General features: G+C 34.3%; 1 protein-coding gene across 12 annotated transcripts in view; it reads right to left on the reverse strand.

Annotated features, from left to right (window-relative positions):
* LEKR1 (leucine, glutamate and lysine rich 1) overlaps positions 1-24,623 on the reverse strand; it is a 169,237-nt gene that overhangs the window by 60,549 nt on the left and 84,065 nt on the right. For all 12 annotated transcript variants that reach the window (XM_039857987.1, XM_039857986.1, XM_039857988.1 and 9 more), the window contains one exon: positions 5,497-5,578. In XM_039857987.1, the coding sequence (XP_039713921.1) occupies positions 5,497-5,578 (82 nt within the window). The remainder of the gene's footprint in view (positions 1-5,496; positions 5,579-24,623) is intronic.

Consider the following 24,623-nt stretch of genomic DNA (forward strand, 5'->3'; position numbering starts at 1 on the left):
GAGGGGAGCAAATGGAAGGCATAGAAAAAATGCCTACATCTCCTTTACTGCATTCCTTCTTTAACTCTCAGCAAATAGTGTTAATCCTTTCTCTTCAACTGCTTTGAATAAGCCTTCAGAAAGGCCCCTGCTGCTTCTGCCAATCAAAGCAGAGGAAATCAGATAAAATAATTGGGTATTTCCCTGATTCTGAAAGGCAAGGGTCAAATACATCCAAGTCCTTATATGAAATAGCAATTCTCAAACTGCTTCCTTGATATTTAACAGATTAAAAGCATTGTTTTTTAGTTCCCTCACCTCTGTATCTATTACTTTTACAGATTTCTCACTTTGATAGATGGCACCAACACAATAATAGTACTAACAGACGACACCTTCTATATCTAATGCAACCCTCAAAGCAACCTTTATTCCCTTGTTAAGAGTTGAAAAAACTGAAACCAGAGAGATTAGTTAACATGCTCAAAGTGACATAACTACGAACTAGTAATGCTGGGGTTTGAACCCCAGCAGTCTGATCTGGAGCCGAGGTTTAGTCACTATACTATACTGATCTCAGCTGTCTACCCTGAGGCTAAAATCCCCCAAATCTCATCCTCTATTCTCTCCACTTCCTTTCCAGTCCCCTTCTTCTGCAGCCACATCTACTCCATCAGTAAATCCTATTAGATTGACCTCTGACATCTCCACACTATATCCTTATACTAAACCAGTCACTTCTCGCTTGTGTGAACCCACAGCTGCTCGCTTAGCCTCCCGAATGTTCTTGTACTCTCACTCCTTTCTCCATGTAGCAGCCATGCCGATTGTTTGAAACAAATCAGATTAGTTCACTCTCTTGCCTCAGCTTGTGGCCCCTTCCTCCATCTTTTAAATCTCATCACTCCGACCTCTGCTTCCATCTTCACAACTACGTTTGTGACTTTGACTTTGACTCTCTTGCTTTCCTCTTAGGACATTTTCAATTACATTGGACTCGCCCAAATAACCCAAGATAATTTCCCTATCTCAAAATCCTTAATTTACTCACACTTGCGCAGTACCTTTTGCCATGTAAAGTAACATACTCAGATTCCAGGGATTAGGGCATAAAAATCTTTGGAAGCCGTTAGTTTGTCTACCACAGCTGGCCTTCTTCATGTTTCTTGAACTTGTAAAACTCACTCCCAAGAATTTATGGCCTTGTCCCTGATCTCTCTGCTTCCAGATGTTAGCATTTTAGCATTGATATCTCCTTTCTGTACTCAGATCTTAACTTGCAAAGGACGTCTGCTCAGGGATGCCACTCTATCAAAAGTATATATCACCACTCCCCATCACTCACGTTCTATTATGCCTGTTTTATATTTTTGCAGCACTTAACATTACCTGAAAGTACCCAAACAGTTCTATTGGAGCTTGTCAATCTTCTTATTCCAATATCTAGTGCCTATACACAACAGTCATGACACATCATCACCACTTAGTAAGCATTCCGTATTGAATAAATGAATGAAGCAAATCTAGCTTGTTCAATCTAGGATCATGTGGAAGTGGATCTATAGTGTGACAGAGGAATGCCACCAGGCCACCTACTTGCAAGGCGAAAATGCTCTTGAATAACCAGAGAGGTAAGAGGAAAATCAGAACATTATATGTCAGAAGGTGATAATAGAGAATGCTCCAAGAACAGGCTGGTCAACTGTGTCAGATGTTGCTCAGAGGTCAAGTAAGAGCTTTACAAATTAGTAATTTATGATGGTCATAAACTGATCATTGCTCAAATTATTAGTTAAATAAAATCAGTGTCAGTAGTTTACAAAGGTCCCTAAATTAGAAATATATTTCTATAACCATTTTATACATAATTAGTAATTGATAAATTACAAATCATTTTAAGCAAATTTTATTTTTATTACATCCATGAAAGTTAATACATTCACACTGTAAGCTATTTAAGCAATATATAAGCATATAGAGTTAAATAAAATTCTCTATACACCCCACTGTCACTTGCAGAGAACTGTTGTAATCCTACTAGCCATTTATTCAATGCATTTAAATTCACATATATGTGTGTGTACATTCATATATTTTTAACATGAATAGAATCATTTTTCTAATCATATTTTTAATCTGTTAAGTTCCTAATAGCTACTTTTCCATAACAGCCTATTCTTCTTTCATCGTTATAATGGTGGACATACTTTGGAGGATATCTTAACTTTTTAAATTTATCTTAATGTTTTATTCGCTATTGAACAATTTCCTTGGGTGTAAAGTTTTCCTGTATGAGTTCAAAGCCATTTGGGGGTGAGGGGAGTTTTTTCTGGTAATCTTTGGTTGGGTGTTCATCCTCAGCCTTAAGATTCTCTGTTTACTTGTCTATTTTGCTGTTTATTTTTGCCCTAGGTTGTTTTTGTATGTTATAATGAAGGGGCCAGGTGTGGTGGGGGCACTAGAGCTTTGTCTTGAGATTCTAAGGAAGGTCCTGCTTGTTGCATCCCACCACACAACTGGTTTTCCTCTGGTTTATTTCTCCATAGAGCTGACCCTTTTTAGAAACCTTCTTATGTATTCTTTTCAGGAATTCCTCAAAATTTCTCATGAATATCAGTCTTTTTTGTTAGTCTTACTTATCTGTGTTTATCTTCATGTATGTATATGTATATATAGACACACATATGTATATGTATACATATATATGACAGTTATAAAAGTATATTCCTAAGCTATATGTGTGTGTGCATATAAATATAAAAGTAATAAAGTTGTATTCCATAGCATCCATATTTTTCATTACTTGAGGGAGGTCTTCTCTAAATTAATCTTGATATTATGACACAAATAAAATTTGTAGAAAATTTTATTATCAACTTTTCAGAGCATCATTAACAAACATTACCTCTTCAGCAAACACTACTGGTTACTGGCTGAAGGTTCACTGCAGCTTCCTTCCTGGCCATCAGAGCCCCATTATTGTATGCTCTTAGGATAAATCCTGCTTTGTCTAAACTAATTGTGCTTGTCCAATTCCCCTTGACAGTGACTCATTTAGGGGAAGGTATGTAAAGTGTTCTAACCAAAGAAACATAAAGAGAGGGGTGTTTGGTGGCTTCTGGGAAAAATTTTTTTCTCACTTCTAAAGAGACACCGGAAAAACAGGACCTTCCTACCCTCGGGGTGGTTACATTTTGATGTGGTACCTGGAACTGATGCCATCTTATGATCACAAGGGACCTAGCCTTTGGGGTGGAGACAGTGCTGAGGGCAGCGGGATGAAGACAGATGCATGGAGATATTGCTGAGCTACTGAACCGACTAAACTTAAAACTACTCTACCTCTGAAACTTATAGTCCAAGGCATCCTAACTGATAAAATCTGTTTCTACTATTACAAGTTATTATAAGTTTTAGAAAATATTTTATTACAAACCTTAGGGAAAAAAAGAACCTTGATTTCATCCGTTTAAAAAACTGACTCTTCCCCTTAAGTGAAAATCCACAAAACTTACGTGGAAACATTTAAAAATTGTTAAACAACAAAAGAATGATCTTAAGTTGGAAAGGTGAAACGCATTCCCACCCCTAGCCCCCACACAGAGTGAGGATTAAAATTTTAGACAATTCTGATTTCACAGTACCTTCCAATTTCTGGAAGTTCAAAAGGTTTGAATATAAATAGTAAATATCCAATTTATCGGCCAATTGTTATGTCAAAATTATTGAGTAAATTATTTTGATTTCAAACTTAATTTATCATAAAACAATGGCCAAGTCACAAATTTGGTTTTAGTCTATAAACAGTATTCATATACTACTGGGGACCTCCTGAGCTCTAAGCACCCTGAGCAGTCCCAGGCTCTGATCCTAAATGCCCATCCTACTTCACTTCATCCTGGTAGTGAGGGAGTGCAGATGGCATAGAAATGGAAGAGCTGGGGACAGGCGGCATCGAGAAATGTCACTAGCAGTTGGGGCTATAAGTGGCTCTAGTTTTAATAACTCAAATTTTCTAAAAATGAATATCTGCCTGTTTCCCAACTTTAAGAAGTTCTTCTATAGGCAGGAAGCACTGGTTTTACAAACTGAAACAAGAGCATCAGAATTTGTACAATTGTACAGTGATTTCCTCCAGGTGGAAACCAGATTCAATTGATGGACATTGGTGAGGTGGTATATTTCTTCCTCCTACTCTAATCTACTCTAACTCATTATTTCTTAGCACTAGTATTATAAATTATGCGAAATTATAATTAACAAAAAATACCACAAAGCATGTGTTAATATTAAATGGGCAAGCTCCATGTATATAGAGAGAATTATGTGCACAGTTATTTCGCAAAAATCAACTCATGTCACAACCAATGAGCTTTATTCCCTTTCCTCAGTATGCTTATTTTTGTACTTAACTTCTCTCCTCACTTGCCAGGACTCTGCTCCACCCTATATGCCAGGTCTTGCTATGTTTACAAGTTCCAGCCCTTCCTCCCTATTCTTGGACTGTGCCCTCTTCCTTCTTGGGTTCCAAGAAGCCAAAATCACACAGTAGTTGTGGCCTTCCACATGAGACATTCTTATGGCTAAAGCCCTCCCTGATAGTAGTAGATAGAGGCTGGGAAACAATGATTTTTTTCTGGCAATCACCATCTTATTTCTGTTTTTCATGTTTCTTCTCACCCAGAAACATGAATATTAGGTTTTCCCTGTTTTTCAAAAAATAAATTATTTTGCTACAAATAATCCAAGTATACATTAATTCGATAGGGCATTTTTGGAATTTGTTCCCCCTTGTGTTATTAAAAATTTTATTGAACATACTATTCTTAGGTGTTGCCCATGTTCAATGTATTTGGTTGCTAAGCATTCTAAATATTTATATTTCTTCTGAGGTGCATCCTTCTAAAGTATAAGAACCAAAAACCAGAGCACCAGAGCTACCAGATTCTACACTACAAAGTAAAAGAATTTACTTACTTTTCAAAGATTAAAGTCTATTCTAGTGTTATAATTATAGACATACTATATACTGTAATTTATAAAATTTCTGAAACAAATTTATTTTTACAAGTGCTCTGTATATTTTACAAATGTGTTTTCTTATCATTTGTTTGTCAATATTTTATTTACCAGTTATATAAAGCATAAGTACTCCAGCATTTCAAAGATTTTCAACTTTTTAAGAAACAACTTCAATGTTGTTTCTCTTGGGCAGATAATAAAGGGACAACAATAAGAGAAAAAGTTCAGAGAATGTTTCACATTAAGCTGCTACATTGGAACAACCAGGGAAAGCTTTAATGCGTGGATAGGTAAGTTTTTGATTGAAGGAAGGAAACATTTCATGTACTTAAAAATATTTATAGGTCCTTCAGTGTACAATCCAAGTTAGAAAAGTAGTTTAGAAAAGCAGCAGTAGACCATACCCACACAACTGAATCACTATCAAAGGAGTCACAGAGAGCATATCAGGGTTTTTCTAAATTCTTACAGACTGTTTAATGTTCACCATCTTACATGAGCTTTTCTTTATATTTGTCCAGCTCCGTCACTGCCTTCTGGAGTTTTAGCTCAAGTACCTCTACTTGATGTTGTAAATCTGAAATGACACAATGTATTCATCTGGTTAGGGTACTTTAAGTGTCCAGATATTTTCATAGAGTAAACCACATTCTTTTGGAGTTGCCTCACAGCTTGAAGAATAATGCAGCTGTTTATTCTACTTTTCCTGGATGACCATACACAGCTCATCTCTGCCCTGAAACCCCATGGAATTAATGGGTTTTGACAGACCCAATTTATTGGCCTCTTCCTGCCTCCAACATCATGCTACTTTTCAAACAGCTAAGAGGCTAACTTTTACTAATATTTCCAAAGGAAATGTATGTTGCTGACACACGTATGAATTTCTGATCATGTGGCTCACTCGAGAAACACTTGAGCGCCTGGGCCAGCTCTTGTGGCCCGGAACTGAAATGGATTGCTGAGGCTCCTGGTAGAAGCAAAATAGACAAACCTTGTGTAGACTCCAGGTAAAGAATCTGTTAACTTTGGGTAATGACTAATAGGCATTTTAGTGACTTTCAAAGCCAAGAAAATACAAGCAAGAAATTGGCTTCCATCGAGTCTAGAACTGGAGAATTCAAATAGTGTGTGAGGAAGATTATTCAATCAGCCGTGTCTAACATGTGTGGATGCAGAACTGAAACTAAAGCAGAGAGAACAAATGCTTGATTTATCTGAGTCCTGCCTCGAGCCTGCGTGTGGGAACTGAGATCTGAACCGCAGCCCCAGGGACAGCCCTTGTTGGCACTTATTTTGGAAAGGTAGAAAATAAACTTACGTAGACTGACTAACTGTTTTCTGTGAAAACAAAATATTTAAAACACTGCAATTATAAAATTTCTATGTTACATCTGCTCAGGTATTTTAATAACATATTTTTAACAATAAAATTTAAAATCTTCATGCATGCATACAAATACATGAACTTTCTCTCTCTCTATATATATATCTTCAATCTGTTTTATGAAGATATATGATATATGAAGAGCCATTTCCTTAAAACAGAAAATAAATTCACTCTAAACAAATGCTTTAATTAGAATTTATCAGGTATTGGCATAAATTTTACACATATCCATTACTTTCAGACATATTATGTAATTTTATCCCTCAAATTGCCTTGCAGGTGCTAAAATAGTCTCATTTTTCAGATGAGGAAAACATGAGATCCTTTCTGATTCTCTTGCCTATATCTTACAAAGAGTAAATGCATTAGCCCGCAGTCAAACTGACTGAAGATTTTAAACTTGGCTGAGGGGAACAATTTGAGAAGACGGCCCCTAGAAATAATATTCAGTATGGACTTACCTGATAAATAGTATATGTGGGGTACATCTTTTCCATTTATCGAGTGATATCATTACATGAGAGAAAAGACAAAATAACATACACTCAGAGAATTTGTTTTTGAGTATAACCTTTGGAAATAAGGCAATCTCATGAAATGTTGTACAATGTGTTGATTTGTTATTAAGTTCATGTGGGTGTGCAGAGGAGATCTATTCACACAGGCACAGCTAAAAGATTTCAACTCATCCCCTGAAGAACAAGCAGGGAAGGAAGTTGATGTTTATTGGCAGTGTGCTATGTCCAGGCACTGTGCACAGTGCTTTCTTCCATATCATTTCATTCACAGTCACAACGACCACAGAAAACAGTTACATGTTTTATTTTTACCAGTGAAGACTCTGAAGACCTGATTAAATAACTAACTTATCAAAGGTCACATAGCTAGTTAGAAGTAATCCCATGATTCAGACTCAGGTTGGCCTCATCTGCTGTCCTTATCTTTCTAAATCACTTACACTGACTCTCAGAATATAAAAGCTGGAAGGGGATATTTGTCCATAAAAGTGTGGTTAGTGTGGCTGTAGATCTGCGTAGTATATCCCATAATCTTTAAAGAGGTATATTTAAGACAAATGGAAAGCATTATTTTACGTAAAATATGTAGTAAATTAGTGAAATGTCTAATTCTGAGAGGTGGTTTAGATTTTAATTTTTGAAAGTTTAAAAATATATTATAATTAATGAAAGATATTAAGACAAAGTGATGTCATCGTGACTGACTTTATGAGACTGACATCAGAGAGACCAATTATGCCTTCCTATTAAATGTCCCTTGGTGCTCTTGTCAGGATAATCTTAAACTAGATGAAGCATAGGTCTGAGTCCATGACTATATGATAAATTTTATGTTATTACTTCTAAATGCAGCTATACCAAACAATTGGTACTTGATATGTGAATTTTATGCAATTAATTCTCAATTACCTCATAATTAGTAGAATAGTAGACAGTAAAAACGGCAGCTAATTCAAAACCATTTTTATAGCACTGGAAGTATTCTTAGCCTCACATTTGAATGTACTGTTGCATCACAGTTCTAGAATTTACTAGGTTTAAAGGAAGACAAATTACACATTCATGACCCAACTCAAGAAGGGAAAACTACTATACTCTCCAGTATTATTCTCTCTACATACCCACTTAAATCACCCTTTCTCCCTGTTTCAAGATAAGCATAGATAGCTTAATGTTTAATTCAGAGTACCCAATGAGTAGAGAAGCCACTTCTTTCAGATTATTTACTATGTATTTACAGGATCTCTGAGTAAAAATAAAGAAAGCAAATAAATGTTTTACTTTAAAATACAGAAACCCCTGAAGGCTGTCACGTGAAGTAAACAGAAACAGAAAACACAGTAATGTCAACAAATAAAAAATTTTATATAAGACGAGAAGATACCACACAGAACTGAGAAAAAAAGATTCATTATGAATAATCCATAATGTAAATAGCCCACCAGTGTATAATTAGAAGTTGATTAATATATTTTCACAGCTGTTTTTTCACTTTGGGTTATTTTTTCTCTCATAAAGGAGGACTAAGAATTGTTTTTAAAATGCATAGGCCATATATTTACTGTTCTGAATGAGGTGTAAGCATCCTATTCGTTTATTATTGGTTCTGGCATACTATAGCATAGGGTCCTTTTGTTATTGAAAGCAGAATGTCCAGTTCCTGTCCTTAATAAATAAAGGAACACAGTTAGGATAAGCAGCAGAGAGATTAAGCCACCTGCACTAGACAGCTCCTTCAGTTTCTGAGACAAGGCGTTCTTAAATAAGTGTATTGTTCTGTGCAGTCCTTCTCTATAGTTAAATAAATTCAACTTCAAATTTCTGTCATTCAGCATGACATTGGATTATGAGGCAAAAGGCCCTGAATGCCTACAAAAAGAAAGGAAGCACTGGCTTTAAACACCATGCAGATGTAAGGCGGAACCCATGGAAACAATCCAAAATTTACAACAGCAAATTCTACTATGATGTGACTGCGTTCTTTGCAGATATTAAATAGGAAGCAAATGATTTTAAACGAACGAAACAAAAAAGAGCTCTTAGCCTCTCTTCATACGAAGCCAGCTGCTTGCTGGATAACATTACAGAGGCATCCGATTTGTAGTAATTAGTCATTTAAGAGAATCCTGTTATTTAGAAAGGTTTCTGGAATCTACTAATATGAAAGGTATTCATAGTTAGCTATTTTATAGAAGAATATAAAACTTTACATTCATTTGGAGGGTATATTAAGTTAGCATAATGTTTGAAAAAACAATAAATAAAAACTTTATAGTGGAAAGATATTACATGCTCAAATTTTCTGGATTAAGAAAACATCAAAAAAAATTTTAAATCTGGTTCAAAGTGCTGCATGGAAGGAGCAGAATGGAAGAACAAGCAGGCAGAAGAACTGGCACTCAGAGATCCACGTCCAGGGGAATTTTTTTCAATGAAAAATTGAAGGCTCTCTCTATATTTTTAAATGGCGGAAATAACTGAAGAAAAGGAAAAATGAAAGCTCACCACTTTTTTAAATACACTGCTAAGAGAGGATGCCTTAGAGGTGTCATGCGAGAACTTTAAAGCCAGCCTAACTTCAAATTCTGGCTCTGCTTCCTGCTAGCTATGTGACTTTAGGCACTTCAGTTTCCTTATCTGTAGAATGGTTATTACAACACAGGAGTGTTCTGAGAATTAAAAGCGTTTTAATATATGTAAAGAGGAGAACAGTGTCAGGCACATAGTGAGCACCGTGTTAACTGCTAGCTATTATCATTCGTGGTGGTGGCAGACCCTCTCCACCCCCACAAACTCCTTTTACTCTCATCACTTATCAACTTGAGGAACTTGTTGGGGCCAGTGGTTATCTTTGTATGCGGAAGAGTAAAAATGAAGGTTTTAACTGTATTTTTTCTTTAACAATGTAGAGAGTAACTATGGCAAAACATTAAAACTACTTAAATATGGGTGATGTCACACACATTTGTTAAATTATTCTCTGTGTTTTCTGAGTTTGACATATTCTATAGATGTATAGATATATAGCACATGCCAAGGATGGTAGCATGTTTTGCACTGAATCTACTCAACTGAATTCTGTGTGTCCAAAGCACAAAAGAAAACGGGGGGAGAACTTGGTGGGGGTGGGAAATGAGGTTGAAAACCCATTGGATTCTGCGAGTAAGGAGCAGAGATTGAACTGTAGCTGGAGGAGGCTATGGTAACAAGGAGTGTTACTTATTTTGTTTTTGTTTTAAGGTATTGGGACATATTCATTTGCATTTGAGAATAATCCATTCTAGAGGGCACCCACACTTGTGAATTTAATGTATGTCTTCTAAACTGCTTCTAATGTGTGAAAAAATAGAACTTTTTAAGTTTTTTTTAAAAAACTGTACAAACAGTGTTAAGCTGTAGATCTCATTTTAATTCATATGTTTTCCACTATACATATTTTTGAGACCTATCCACGCAGCTGTATAATAGATATGATTCATTCCTTTCTGACTGCAATCATGTGCACATACCACATTTTACTGATCTAGTCCTATAATGATGGAACCTCAGTTGCTTGCAATTTTGTGTCACCACAAATGATCCTTCAATAAAAGCTTTTTACCCATCTTCTTGCATGCTTGTAGGGGAGTTTTCTGACGTATAACCCTACAGCGAGCTCATGAGGTCACAGGCACACACATACTTAAATAATCCAAACGGTTCCAGGATAGGTCCAGTTACCTACACTCTCATCTCACTGAGATATTTAATTTTTTGTTGTTGTTTGTTTTACCCAATCCATAGGGTACAAAGTAGTGTCTTATTATTGGTTTAGTTTGCAGTTTTTCTGCATCTATTAAAGCTGATTATCTTATTTTATACTTCATAGTCATTCATGTTTCCCTTTTTACGATTTGCCTTTCCCCAGTCTCTTCTACCTACTCCAATCGAGCCTTCTTCTTCACGCCGCCACAGAAATTAATTTTTTCAAGGTTACGAATGACCTTCTTTCTATATTGGCAATTCCAAAATTTAATTCTCTGTTCCTATCGAATTCAAGTTTTCGGCAGCATTTGACACATAACGTACTTCCTCTTTGCAACTGTCCTCTTGTTTCCATGACACCACACTCTCTCGTTTTCTCCTACCCTGTTGGTTATTGCTTCTCAGTCTCTATTATGATTCTCATTCTTGTATTTTCTCCCTAGCTGATCTCATCTACTTTCATGGCTTTGAATAGCATTGATATACATCATCATCATCACTGAAAGTGTTGAGTACTTTCTATGTGCCAGACACTATATTTTAAGTGCATTAGACTTATTTAATCTCCACAATGTAAACTAACTAGAATGTAAACTCCATGAGGGTGGGAACTTTGTCTGTTGTATTCATCGTGTTTGAGACATGGAAGGTGCTCGAAAATAATTGTTGAAAGAATAAATGAAATTTTGTATATATTAGAAATAAAAATGCCAGCAAACAAATGTTTAAAATTATGGTTAAGTTAACCTTTAACCTAAGATTAAATTGCATGGATCAGAAAGAGTTGTGCAGTTTTATTGATAATACCTAATAAGTATTTTGGCATTACAATTCAACTATCTTATAAGTGTTATTTTATTTCAGTATACACTTATTGAGTACTTACTCTGTTATAGGTAGAATGCATGCTAGCTAGATTCAGTGTACAAATATCAACAAGATATGTTGCCTTATCCTTAGAGAAATTATAATCAATTGTCTCATTTTGCTATCATGAATGGTAAATTATGTTTTAGATAACAATAACTACTTTAAACTTAAACCTTTTATTTTCCCCCCATTCTAAATGATTTTACTTAGTTAGATAGTTAATTATGTGGCTTAAATGGTGGAATTTCTGATCAGATATAATTGATGTGAATGAACATAATCAGTATGTGCTGTATTTAGATAACATTTTTACATATGTATTATTGTACCACATTTTGATGAGCTTAGCCTCTACAAAGTAATATCTAACTTAATTTTTCAAATGAGCATTAACAGAGTAAATCTTTGCAGATGTAAGAATATATACCATTAATAGAAGAAAGTCTTTAGTGAGTATTGAACTATATCAATTGCAAATTAACATTTTTTAACTTTAGCAAACATTTTACAAAGCCCAGATGGTGATATAGCCACTTGGAAAATTCATTTCATTTTATGGTTTAGATTTCAGAGGTTTAATTTACATCTATTTTGAAATAAGTATACTTGAAGTACATTAACATTTTCTGCATAATGCCCTACGGGACTGAAATAACATTTGGCAATTTTTATAAATCAGATGTTATAACAGGTGTGAATATATGTACAACTAAGAAATTGCAGTTCAGTCCAGATGTAGTTATGTCAAAACCAGAAAGTTATTTAGGAGGACAGAGGGGAGCGTGGATTAAATCAAGCTAAGGAAATAATCAGATATTTAAAATTTGGAAATAAATTATATTCTAATATTAAGGATTAAGAATTTACTTCAGAAAGCAAAAAAAGAAAATGCTTCTAAACCTTCATTGTATTTTTTTTTTTATTCTGAACATTAAACCAACCCAATATTACATGAAGATAATTGTAACTTATAGGGGCTTATAAAGTATTACAAATTATGGATGAATAAGATAGAAGTCTTAAATTTTCTTTTTACCCTGGTTAAATCATTTAACCACTCTTCCTCAACTGACAAAATGAAGATAATACTTTGCCTATCCCATAGAAACAATCCTGATAAAGTTAGAAACTTCTGAATACTTTAGAATGGTACTTTGTTTTCTGACTAATTTATACAAATAAATTCACACAATCATATATACACACACACATATACACACACATACACACACAATTTTTCAAGACTGAAAAATACTTGTAATGGATGTGAACAGCCTAGAGTTACTAAATAGGAAGGGAAAGGGACTCAGTGAACAGAATATTAGCTGAGCTGAAAACATTTATGGGATAAAAAAGAAAAAGACTTAGGATTAATAATAAAATAAATGAATAAATGGAAGATAGAGAAGTTCAGATCTAAAAGTATTTAAGACATTTTCAAATAGAGTTACACAACCATAAGAACATCAACTTTCTTTAACGAATTGGGGTTTTACAATAAGAATGCTTGTGGAGATTCCTATATGAAAGACTAATCCTATGCAAAACTGTGAAGGGGATGGAGCACATCTTCAGCCATTTAGAGTACTAATTCTCTGTTCCGCACCCTTTCTCCTTGTTGTGCTGGGATGGCAGCGAAATAGGCAAAGGGCAAGAATTTTTCAAAAGAGTGCTTTCATGCTACAAAACTACTTCTTGCCAATTGCATTTAAAAAATTCTACCACAAAACTACATAGTTTTAAAGTAGTGAAAAGAAATCCAAAATATTTTATAATTTTAAGACTGAAGAGATCTGAAGGCAACACACAGAAATGTAAAGAGATTTAGCTGTGACAATATTTACCACAATATTATTTTAAAAGAAAAAAAGCGAAAACAACTGTCCAAAAATTGGATATGATTAAGTAAATTATGATTCATCCCAAATCAGAATACTATGAATATTTTTGACATGGAAAGGTTTCGTAATAGAGGAAATAGGGGGGAGGGCAGAGATTATAAAACTCTGTTATTCTATTCTTATAAAAATATATATTCAAAACTGAAAGTCTAGGAGGATACAAATCAAATGTTTATAACTCTATGTGAATGTTGGAATTTTCTAGTCAATACTAAACATAAACTATTATGGTAATAGGAAACAAAAGAATCATATTAAAGTAGTCTAACCTTGAACAATGTAGCATACCCATATCCATCTCATACTCCATTTCAAAATCTACTGATGGTTTGTGTAACTCATTACCAGGTGTCTACTGTCCTCGGGACCTCTTTTGCTTTCTCCTTATAGAAACTTAAGTTTATTACTAGTATTGGAAGTGGCCTGGTACAGCAGCTTCCTCTGAAGTAGAGATTAATGATAATGATGTACACGTTTTGATTCTCACAGGCAATAGAGTTCAGAGGTTAAGAGCCCAAGTTTTGGCAGCATGGTTCTGAACTCAGGTTTCAATTCTGCTGATTAGTAGCTGTATGGCCTTTAGGCAACTTAATTCCTCCAGTCCTCAGTAATCTCATTTGTAAACTGGAGATAATAAAAGTGCTTGACCCAGGAGGGCAGGAGAGTGATAATAAGTGAGTACACTGTGGCTGTACTATGCCTGGCATGTGGTTGGCACTTCACGAATGTTAGCTGTTACTTAGACTGTAATAGGAAAGTTGCCTGAACTCATAGAAAATACAGATTTTTTTTAATGATATAAGGACAGTATTGATTATTGGTTAGTGGGAAAGTGATGACAGTAAGAGATAAGAAACATTGCACATGGGGGCAGAGGGTCAGTAAGGGGATGGGTCATTTATTTTTCACTCAGATGGTGTCAGTACTACTCATGTTATTGGCCCATAAATGTGAATGATTTTAAATGTCTATGAGCAGCAGGAGCACTGTGTGGTGGGTTGGGTCCATGTGTGAAAGAGTAACTGGCCGTGAGTATAGGCAGGAGTGTGTCCATGTGGCCAATAGGCATAGAGCAGGTGAAAGCTCCCTCCCTCTCCTTACTATTTGGCTGCAGCTGCACCTGAGGATGCAGCATGCTTAGTGTGGAAGCCACATATGACACAGGAGACCTGTTCCTGATCAAACCAACACTTTGTAATATGATAGGGGCCTAGTTAATATTGCTGTATGAACAAAATTGGTGATTGGTGACTGAATGAGCAGAAGAGACCTTATGTTAAGGGGGCAGGAAAGGAGAACGCAGTATACATTAGGCCACATGTACAGAATGGGAGAAAGAATGAAAGGGCAAGTAAGTCCATAGGATTTTAAAAAAAGAAAAAAGAAAAGGTGAAATCTAAAATATATCAAGAACAAGTAATAACAAATGTTGGAGAGGACGTGGAGAGAAAGGAACCCTCATACCCTGCTGATGGGACTACAAATTGGTACAGCCACTATGGAAAACAGTATGGAGTTTCTTCAAAAAACTAAGAATTGATTTACCATATGATCCAGCAATCCCTCTACTGGGTATTACCCCAAAGACTTGAAAACCCATATCCAAAAAGATATTTGCACACCGATGTTCAAAGCAGCATTATTCATGGAAGCAACCAAAGTGTCCTACAATAGATGATTGCATAAAGAGGCTGTGGTACATATATACAATGGAATATTACTCAGCCATAAGAAAAGATGAAATACTGTCATTTGTGATAACATGGATAGACCTCGAGGTAATCATGCTAAGTGAAATAAGCCAGACAGAAAAAGTTGAAAATCACGTAATATTACTTATATGTGGGATATAAACCTAAAAGCAACAAACGAACAGGACAAACAAGAGACTCAAGGACATGGACAATAGACTAGTGATTACCAGGGGGTGGGGGGAAGGGAGAGGAGGTGGTAGATGAGGTAAAAGGGGTCAAATATGTGGTGACAGAAAGAAATCTAACTATGGGAGGTGAGCACACAATGTAAATATATATATGCCTTATTGTTAAAGTGTACAGCTGAAACTTACCAGATTTTGTTAACCAATGTCACCATAAAAAAATAATAAATTAATTTAAAAAAAAAAAAGAAGAAGAAGAAGAAAATAAAATAAAATTTACCCCAAAATCCTGAGGGGGATGATGCAGTCAAAGAAAAGACAGAGAAAGTGGTAAGGCTAAGATTTAGCCTTAAAAGAGAAAAACTACACTGGAGGGGAAGAACAAGGAGAGGAGAAGGTTGCAATGGCATAGATAAGAAACGACTAGAGAATAAACCAGAATTACAGCAATCCCAAGATGAGAAAGGAGTTTCAAAAGAGAGACATCCATCCTAAGTTCTACACGTCTAAGATCATTGTAAAAAATTCCTCTAAACTTCAACCATTTAAAAACAAAGTTAATATGTAAAATAGTGATAACTTTATATGAAAGCTCAACACTGGGAGCAAATTAAAAAAGAAACAAAGAAGACTCCACTGATCGAAGACCCAGTGGCTTCTATAGGAGACACCTTGATTAGACTTCATTTTCCAATGGTAACCTGGTCCTATAAAAGACCTCTCTGGGACCTGCAACTTAAAGAGTTAGGACTATCTGGCTTCCAACGTGTCTACAGATCCTAGGAATACTGTGCATTTTTTGTGTTTTCCTGCTTTTGGTTATAGAAGCAGCCCTCAGTGTTCCAATATCAAGCTCATCTCTTTCAGGGGCCATTGGGTTTAGTATAACTAAGGATCAGTACAAACCTCCTCGGTTTTCTGTTTATAAAATCAGCACTTTTCCCCTTTTGTTGGAAGCCAAAGTTGCATTATTCCTATTGGATTCTAAGGGTCCATAGGAATCATAAGGCTGGTCAATTCACCACAGTGAGCTCCTTCTGAAAATCATACCTTGCAAGAAAGGTCACAGTGGAATTCTGTTCATAGATGCCTTTATCCACCATACAATAGATGATTCTTGAATTAATTGTAGCTATTTCCTTCTTCCTCAACCTGCTCTAAGAGCAGGCGGACTACTGACTGTTATAGCTAACCAAAGCTGACTGAAAGAAAGATATATTAGTGGAGAAAAATGGACCTTTGAGTAAATGAGAATTAAAATTTATATTTTCCTTTGTCATTAAAGGAATATTTAAAGAAGTTCTAATATTTTCATCCTAAACATAATAATTTGGTTTGCTATTACACCAGGAAAACCACTTTGAAATGCAATTGTTCTTTAGGGGTTCCTAAGTTGTATCTTGTTAAGTCTCCTAACACTCTAAGGTAGGTAAGGAAGGCTATCACATTTCCTTTTTACTGATGAAGTAACTGAGTCAAAAAAGTTAATAACTTGTCCAATGGGCCTGCAAAAGGCATAAAAAGGGCCAGAAAACAGAAGTGCTTGTCTCCTGGACTAGTACTTTTTTCAACTGAACATTACTCATTTTGATTTTTTTCACTTTAATAAAAAAGCTAGTAATTAAGGAATGCAGTACTCATACATGAGACAACATGGATGAACTCAAAAATATTATACTAAGTCAAAGAAGCCAGACATGAAAGATCACATACTATATTGTTCTATTTATATGAAATGTCCAGAATAAGCAAATCTATAGAGACGGAAAGTAGATTAATGATTGGTGTGGGAGGGGTAGAAAGGTAAGGGGAGTGACTGTTAATGACCATGAGCTTTGTACTTAGGGTGACACAAATGCTCTAAAGTTAGATTAGGTTATAGTTACATAACTCATCATGAATATACTAAAAACAATTGAATTATACACTTAAAATGGGTGAACTTTATAATATTTAAGTTATTTCTCATTAAAGTTATTTTTTAAAATTCAATAAAGATGTTAGAATATTATATGCAAAATAATTTTATTAAAATATTTCTGTATTATTTATTATACCAAAGAGCATACTGAAAAAAAAAACATTAAAGTGTGTTCACTCAGAATAAATTTGAAAGTTGGTCAAATTTTAGGAAAGACATTAATGCTGAAGTGATTTATCTGAACTCTGTCTTCTAATATTTGTGACTACTGACAAAAGTAAAGAACATTTTATTCTATGAGGTGGAAGGAAAATCATTTAAGTGGAATGATTTGTGGGTCACAATGACCTCAGAGAAATATTGTCAATTGAGATAAATTGTGCATTTTGGAGGTTATATTAGTATGAACTAAACATAAAATTACAAAATGTATGTAAATAAATCTTCGAAAGAGGACTAAGAATTTAGTCTTCAAAATTTGATTTTATATGTTTACTTTCTTTTAAAAAATTAAATTTTGGAATTAAAGTTAGGCTGTTATTGACAATCTATTATTTACTCTGAAATCAGTATTAAATTATGTGGACCAGAGATGTCACTTGCATTTAAGTTTTGAGCGTCTATATTTCAAAGAGTAAATAAAGAGAAAATGTAGGAAAAACAAAGCTAAAAGTTTTTATATAGAAAAGTAATGATCATAAAGACTACATATTTGAATCAAAGCTGTAACTGTTCAAGGTTTCTTTAAAAGAAAAAAATTAAAATGTAAAAATATGAACATTTATTTAGCTTTGGAAAAAAGCTAATCACATCAGAACTAGAATCAGAATTACAGCACATTATAGCCCAAAGGGGCCTCTGAGGCCAACTTATCCGTTGCCTAGGTGTGAACCCATATTCATCAAGGCTAAATGGCACGTCAGAGTCATCTAGCTAATGTATGGAGAGTCATCATCTAATTCTTGGCCTAGTATGCTTTTACTTAATACCACATTAGTAGAGAATGTTCAGTGGGGATAAAGCCTGGAAGACAATACAATAGAGATACAGTTATATAGTTTAAAATGGAGAAAGATAAGTTTATTCTAAAAATGAATTCTAAAAGTAAGAGATAGGGGAATATAAAATATTAGAACAACTTTTAAAATATATTTATAAGAAAACACAATAATGATATAGTATTCAGTATAAATTTAAAATTTCAGGGTATAAAGAAATTCATTTCTCCAAACTCATTTTACTAGGCCAGCATTACCCTGATACCAACCAGATGAGGACGCTACAAGAAAATAAAATAACAAGCCAAAATCCCTGATTTTTTCCCAGGTGGAAAAATCCTCAATAAAATATTAGCAACCTGTGAGATTTATTACAGGGATGCAAGGATGTTTCGACATCTGCAAATCAATCAATGTGATATACTACATTAACAAAATGAAGAATAAAAATCATTTGATCATCTCGATAGATGCAGAAAAAGCATCTGACAAAATTCGACATCCATTTAGATAAAAGCTCTCATCAAAGTGGGTATAGAGGGAACATACCTCAACATAGTAAGGGCCATATATGACAAGTATATGACAAGTCCACAGCTAACATCATATTCAATGGTGAAAAGCGGAAAGCTTTCTTCTAAGATCAGGAACAAGACAAGGATGCCCACTCTTGCCACTTTTATTTAACATAGTATTGGATGTCTTAGTCGGAACAATTAGGTAAGAAAAGGAAATAGAAGGCATACAAATTGAAAAGGAAGAAGTAAAACCATCACTATATGCAGAGGACACTGTATATAGAAAACCCTAAAGACTCAGCCAAAAATCTGTTAGAACGAATAAACAAATTCAGTAAAGTTGCAGAAGATAAAATCAATACACAAAAATCTGTTGTTTCTATACATGTATACTATCAACAAGCTGTCAGAAAGAGAAATTAGGAAAAACATTGCATTTTCACTTACATCAAAAGAATAAATTAGCTAGAAATAAATTTAACCAAGAAGGTAAAAGACTTGTACACTTAAAACTGTAAGACGTTATTGAAAAACATTGAAGAAAACACAAATAAATGGAAAGATATTCTGTGCTCATGGATTGGAAGAATTAATATTGTTAAACTGTCCATGCTACTCAAAGCAATCTACAGGTTCAATGCAATCTCTATCAAAATTCAATGACATTTTTGTCCCCGCAGAAATAAAAAAAACAATCTTAAAATTTGTATGGGACCACAGTAGACCCCAAATAGCTTGAACAATGTTAAGAAAAACAAAGCTGGAGACATCACGCTCCCTGATTTCAAACTGTACTACAAAGCTACAGTAATTAAAACAGTATGATACTGGCATAAAAATAGATACACAGATAAATGGAACAGAACAGAGTCCAGAAATAAACTCATGCATGCACATATGGTCAATTGATTTTTGACAACAAGTCAAGAATATACGATGGTGAAAGGACAGTCTCTTCAATAAATGGTGCTAAAATAAAACTAGACAGCCATATGCAAAAGAATGAAACTGGGCCACTACCTTACACCATACACAAAAATTAACTCAAAATGGATTAAGGACTTGAATGTAACATCTGAAACTATAAAACTCTTAGAAGAAAACATAGTCATTAAGCTCCATGACATCAGTTTTGACAATGATTTTTTGGATTTGACATCAAAAACAAAGGCAACAAAAGCAAAAATAAACAGTGGGACTACATCAAACTAAAACACCTCTGTACAGCAAAGAAAACTGTCAACAAATGGAAAAGGCAATCTACCAAATGGGGAAAATATCTGCAAAGCACATATCTGATAAGGGGTTAATACTCAAATTACATAAAAAATGCATAACACAGCAAGAACAAATCTAAACGATCCAATTAAAAAATGGGCAGAGGATCGAAATGGACATTTTTCTAAAGAAGACATATAGATTGCCAACAGGAATACGAAAAGGTGCTCAACATCACTGATAATCAGGGACATGCAAATCAAAACCACAATGAGATATCACCTCAGACGTGTTAGAATGGCTAAGTGAAATAAGTCAGACAGAGATGCTTATCATTTAAAGCTGCTCCTGCAAGTGTGGAGAAGCCAGCAAAAATGGCTCATAGGAAGAAGTATAAACCATGCAAATGCTTAGAATTATTTTTAAGATTATTAAAGATAATAAACTATTTGCAAAGCTCATATCAAAAAGTGAATTTAAATACCTTATATTGTATTCTTTGAACAAATAATTATATTTCTTAAAAAACAAGATGTAGAATTAAGATATAAGTGGTGTATCAGTCTGCTCTTACTTTAATTGGGCCCCCCCCAATCTAAAATGCTATGCCCATTATTTTAATTCAGTGATTTATCTAGGGAGAAGTTATTTATTGTGATATACTGGTTTTTCCCCTTTTCAAACACTTGACATGATTTTTGAAAAGACATTAATAAGCTGTAAAAGCTGTAGGTGATAATCTAAAGATAATAGACTATCTTAAGGATATTTTTAAGTAATAGAAAAATTAGGTGCACATTTAAAAGAAAGCAGAATAAGAAGATTGCTAAAGTTCATAAAAATTATGAAAGTAAATGTCATGAGATGGTAGAGAAAGTAATACTAAACAAAATAAGTTAAACAGAAATAAAATTGGAGCTAGAAAAAACTGTAGACTATTCTTAACATAGAGGACAAAAAAAAAAAATCTCTTGAAAATGGCTAAAGTTAAGAGCGCTGGCACATACAACCAGTGTAGAACTAGGAGGTCAGAAGTCCCATGAAAACCCATGAAGAGCTGAAGAACACCTGCACATCAGAAGCCAAAGAGAAGACAAGGCCGGTTGGCTGGCATGGGGTAGATGTCCAATAAATAGCCCCAAGTCATGGTCAGCCCAGGGCCAACAGATGGGAACAGATGAGTTGCGGTAAGAGGCTAGTAAATAGGTTAATGGATAGTGAACAGAGATAAAATTAAATGATAACAAGTAGAAAATAATTAGTGAGAGGAGGGGAGCGGAGGGGCAGGCTTGGACCACTGGAGGTGGGAACACCTGAGAAAGCCCATCATGGACCATAGAGGGGAGAAGAAAGTGTATCAAATTTGGCATACAACACTTCCAAGATCTGAAATTGAAACTTTGCTGTCTTTCCTGTACTTGTACTTGTACTTTCCCTAGACCACTGCAACCACTTTTGTAAAATGAATTGGAAAGAAGCAATATATTGGTGCAATTAGTTCACTAGAAGGGTATTTATGGATGAAGCAAGAGGTACATTTATTAACACTTTTCTAAATGTTCTGATAATTTCCATACTGAGACCCTGACATAGGAATAAGATTATTATGGGATAAAAATACCAAAACTAAACCCAGTGCTGTTCATGGACAGACAGGTTCATAGGAAGTGGTACAGAAGTAGCCTTATCTGTGGAAGCAGACATCCCAAGACCCCCAGTGGGTGCCCGAAACCACAGTAAGTACCAAACCTCACATATACTATGTTTTTCCTGTATATACATATCTATATTAAAATTTAATTTATAAATTAGGCACAGTAAGAGATTAACAATAGAGATTAATAACAAAATAGAACAATTATAAAAATATAATGTAATGAAAGTTATGTGAATGCAGCTCGCTCTCTCTCTCTCTCTCTCTCTCTGTAACTTTCATACTTCAGTTCACCACGGGTAACTGAAACCACAAAAAGTGAAACCGTGGATAAGGAGAACTACTGTACTTGTCATCACTAGTTAAGAGTAGCTTTATTAATGATCCTGTCCACTCTGATCTACCAATTTTAAAAAGTTTTAACCAACAGAAATGTAAAAGATAGCCTTTTAAAATAGTTTCTTTCTCTGTTAACATAGTTTGAGTGTTAACCATAGAGTGAGTCTATTCAACACCAGCAGCAAAAATGAAACTCTAATTTAGTCTTGAAATTATATGCCACTTTGCTCTGCAATTACACTGTCCTTTAGATGAGTCTGTATTACATCTATAACTATATAGCCTCTACATAAAGCACTAAATAGATCAGTCTCCAGCTGCACTTTGATTTGAATATAGATTGCACTTAACCAAGGTGAGGCCTTGAGTATAAAAACTGTGGCTAATTAGAACTACATTGTTTTGGTGAGGGTTTTTTTTTTCACTGTAGAAGGTGAAATGTGAGCTAAATCTTGAAAGATGCATAGACTTTTATTTCTTTTTGAAGAAAGTTTATTTATTGTTAAAATTACATCAGAAAAAAAAATTTTAAAGAGGAAAAAAATCACATATATTTCTGCTACCCTAAAATTTATTTTCATATCTTCATTTTCCCTTCTGGTTTCCATTCACAAATACATCCATTTTGACATAATTGTAATTATAATATATACATACAATTTTATGGATTTTTTTCATTATGTAATATTATAATTACAACATTTTGTTGATATCCAGTGTTCATATCGTCATTTATAGTCTGAATAATGTTCCAAGTGATGGTATATGATAATTTATTACCCATCAGTATGTTGAGTATAATTTATTTCTAATCATTCACTATTAAAAATGTTTGTATATAAATAATTTTTTCTTCTGCTGCACTTTCCTAAACATAAATTCTCAAGATTACTTGATCATAAACATTTCTATTGGTTAAAAAAATATAATTTTATCACTAAATAAAAGGGAGCTTTATCATCAAAGTCTTGTACTAATTTAAAAGGAGGTAAATCTTTTATTTTTGTTTTAGTTATTAGCAATTAAACATTTTGTGCTTGTTTATTACATTTCCTGTTAATTGCCTGTTTCTGTTTTTCAACCATTTGCCTGCTTGAGGTCTTAGAGTTTTCTTATAAAATTGAATAAATTCTTAATATAATGTGGGCATTAACCCTTTGTATATATGATACAAATATTTTCTGTCCATCTCCTATTTTTAGGTTGTTTGACAGTTTTTAAGTTAGAGATTCTACATTTTTTTAGAGGCAAAATCTGCTAATCCTACCCTTCGCAACTTTTAAAGTGCTGTTTTATCCCTCCATGATTAGGATAAATCATGTATCTTTTTTTTTTTTGGTGCCAGTTTTTCCTGTTACTGTTTCTTACTTAATTTAAGGTTTATTTTGGTGTATTTGGTTTATTTTGTTTTAGTTACCCCTATCCCACTTATTACATAAATTTGCTTTTTCCTCATTTGTTAATAATCCTTATATTAAAATCTGATTCTACTTCTGGATTTGCAATTCTGTTCTAAAAATACACATTACTATTTTTATAGCTTCAATATACTCCTATAACTTATTTTAAATCTGCTAGGGCTAGGTGTACAAACATGGTTCTTATTTTCCAGGCTATTTTTGAAAAATATTTTCCCCAAGATCTGACCAGAAAACAATTGACACCAAGCAGCAGAAGCAATAGAGAATTCATTCTCAAAGCAACTGGTATTCAGGACCAGAGGAGGATGTGGGGGATCAGGTGGAGCTGGTGTTTTGGGGACACAGCAGCTGCATCCTTATCAGATGGTTCTTGGGGCATGATTCTGGCAGCCTAACTTTACTGGGTTCCTAAGCATTTTCTAAGCCTGGTTCTTTCAACTTCTCAGAGATTCTGAATATCTAAATAATAATAAATTATTTATTATTGTAAATAATTTTTATTATTATAAAAATTATTATTATAAATAATTCAATAAATTCCTTTGATGATTAAATTAGTCAGTTTCTCCTACTTGCAACTAAGAAAGGTCACTATTACACTTCTATTTAAAAATTAAGCCATTTCCAATTTTTTGCTATGCTACAGTAAGAACATCCTTCTTCCTACTTTCCTTATTTTTTCACATTAGTATTTGCCTTGTCAAAGGAACCACCTGGAGCACTTATTAAAAACAGACTCTTAGACTCTTGGAGATATGCAATATGTCTGGACTGATGTTCAAGCATGTGCATTTTTCAATCAGTCCCTTTATTACCCCCACGCACGCATATCTACAGTCCCAGATGTTCTCGTGGTCAGGCAATTTTGGAAAACACTGCCTTAGCTTAGATTCCTAGAAGACTTGCTAAGTCCACAGTCTATTTTTCTAAGGAGGGAAAACACACCTCTTTATTTATTTATTTATTTATTTATTTATTTTTTAAAGAAAAAGAAGTTCAGTGTTTTCATGTGGCTTTCTGGAAATGACTATAATGATTAATGAGCTAACGAAGACTTTAGCCTAATAAAGACCTACGTTTGAATCTCAGTTGTGTGACCTTAGCTTACTTCTCTGTGTCTGACAAGGATAATAAAAGCTTTCACATTAGGATATTGTGAGGATTCAATGAGAGGAAAGTAGTCGAATGCTTAGTGCTAGTCAATTGACTAGCATAGAGAGAGTTCCCCATTAATGAAAATGTCTTTCTTTT

The sequence above is a fragment of the Pteropus medius genome, unplaced genomic scaffold (assembly GCF_902729225.1).
Source record: "Pteropus medius unplaced genomic scaffold, Ma_sr-lr_union100, whole genome shotgun sequence".
In the NCBI taxonomy this organism is placed as follows: Eukaryota; Metazoa; Chordata; class Mammalia; order Chiroptera; family Pteropodidae; genus Pteropus; species Pteropus medius.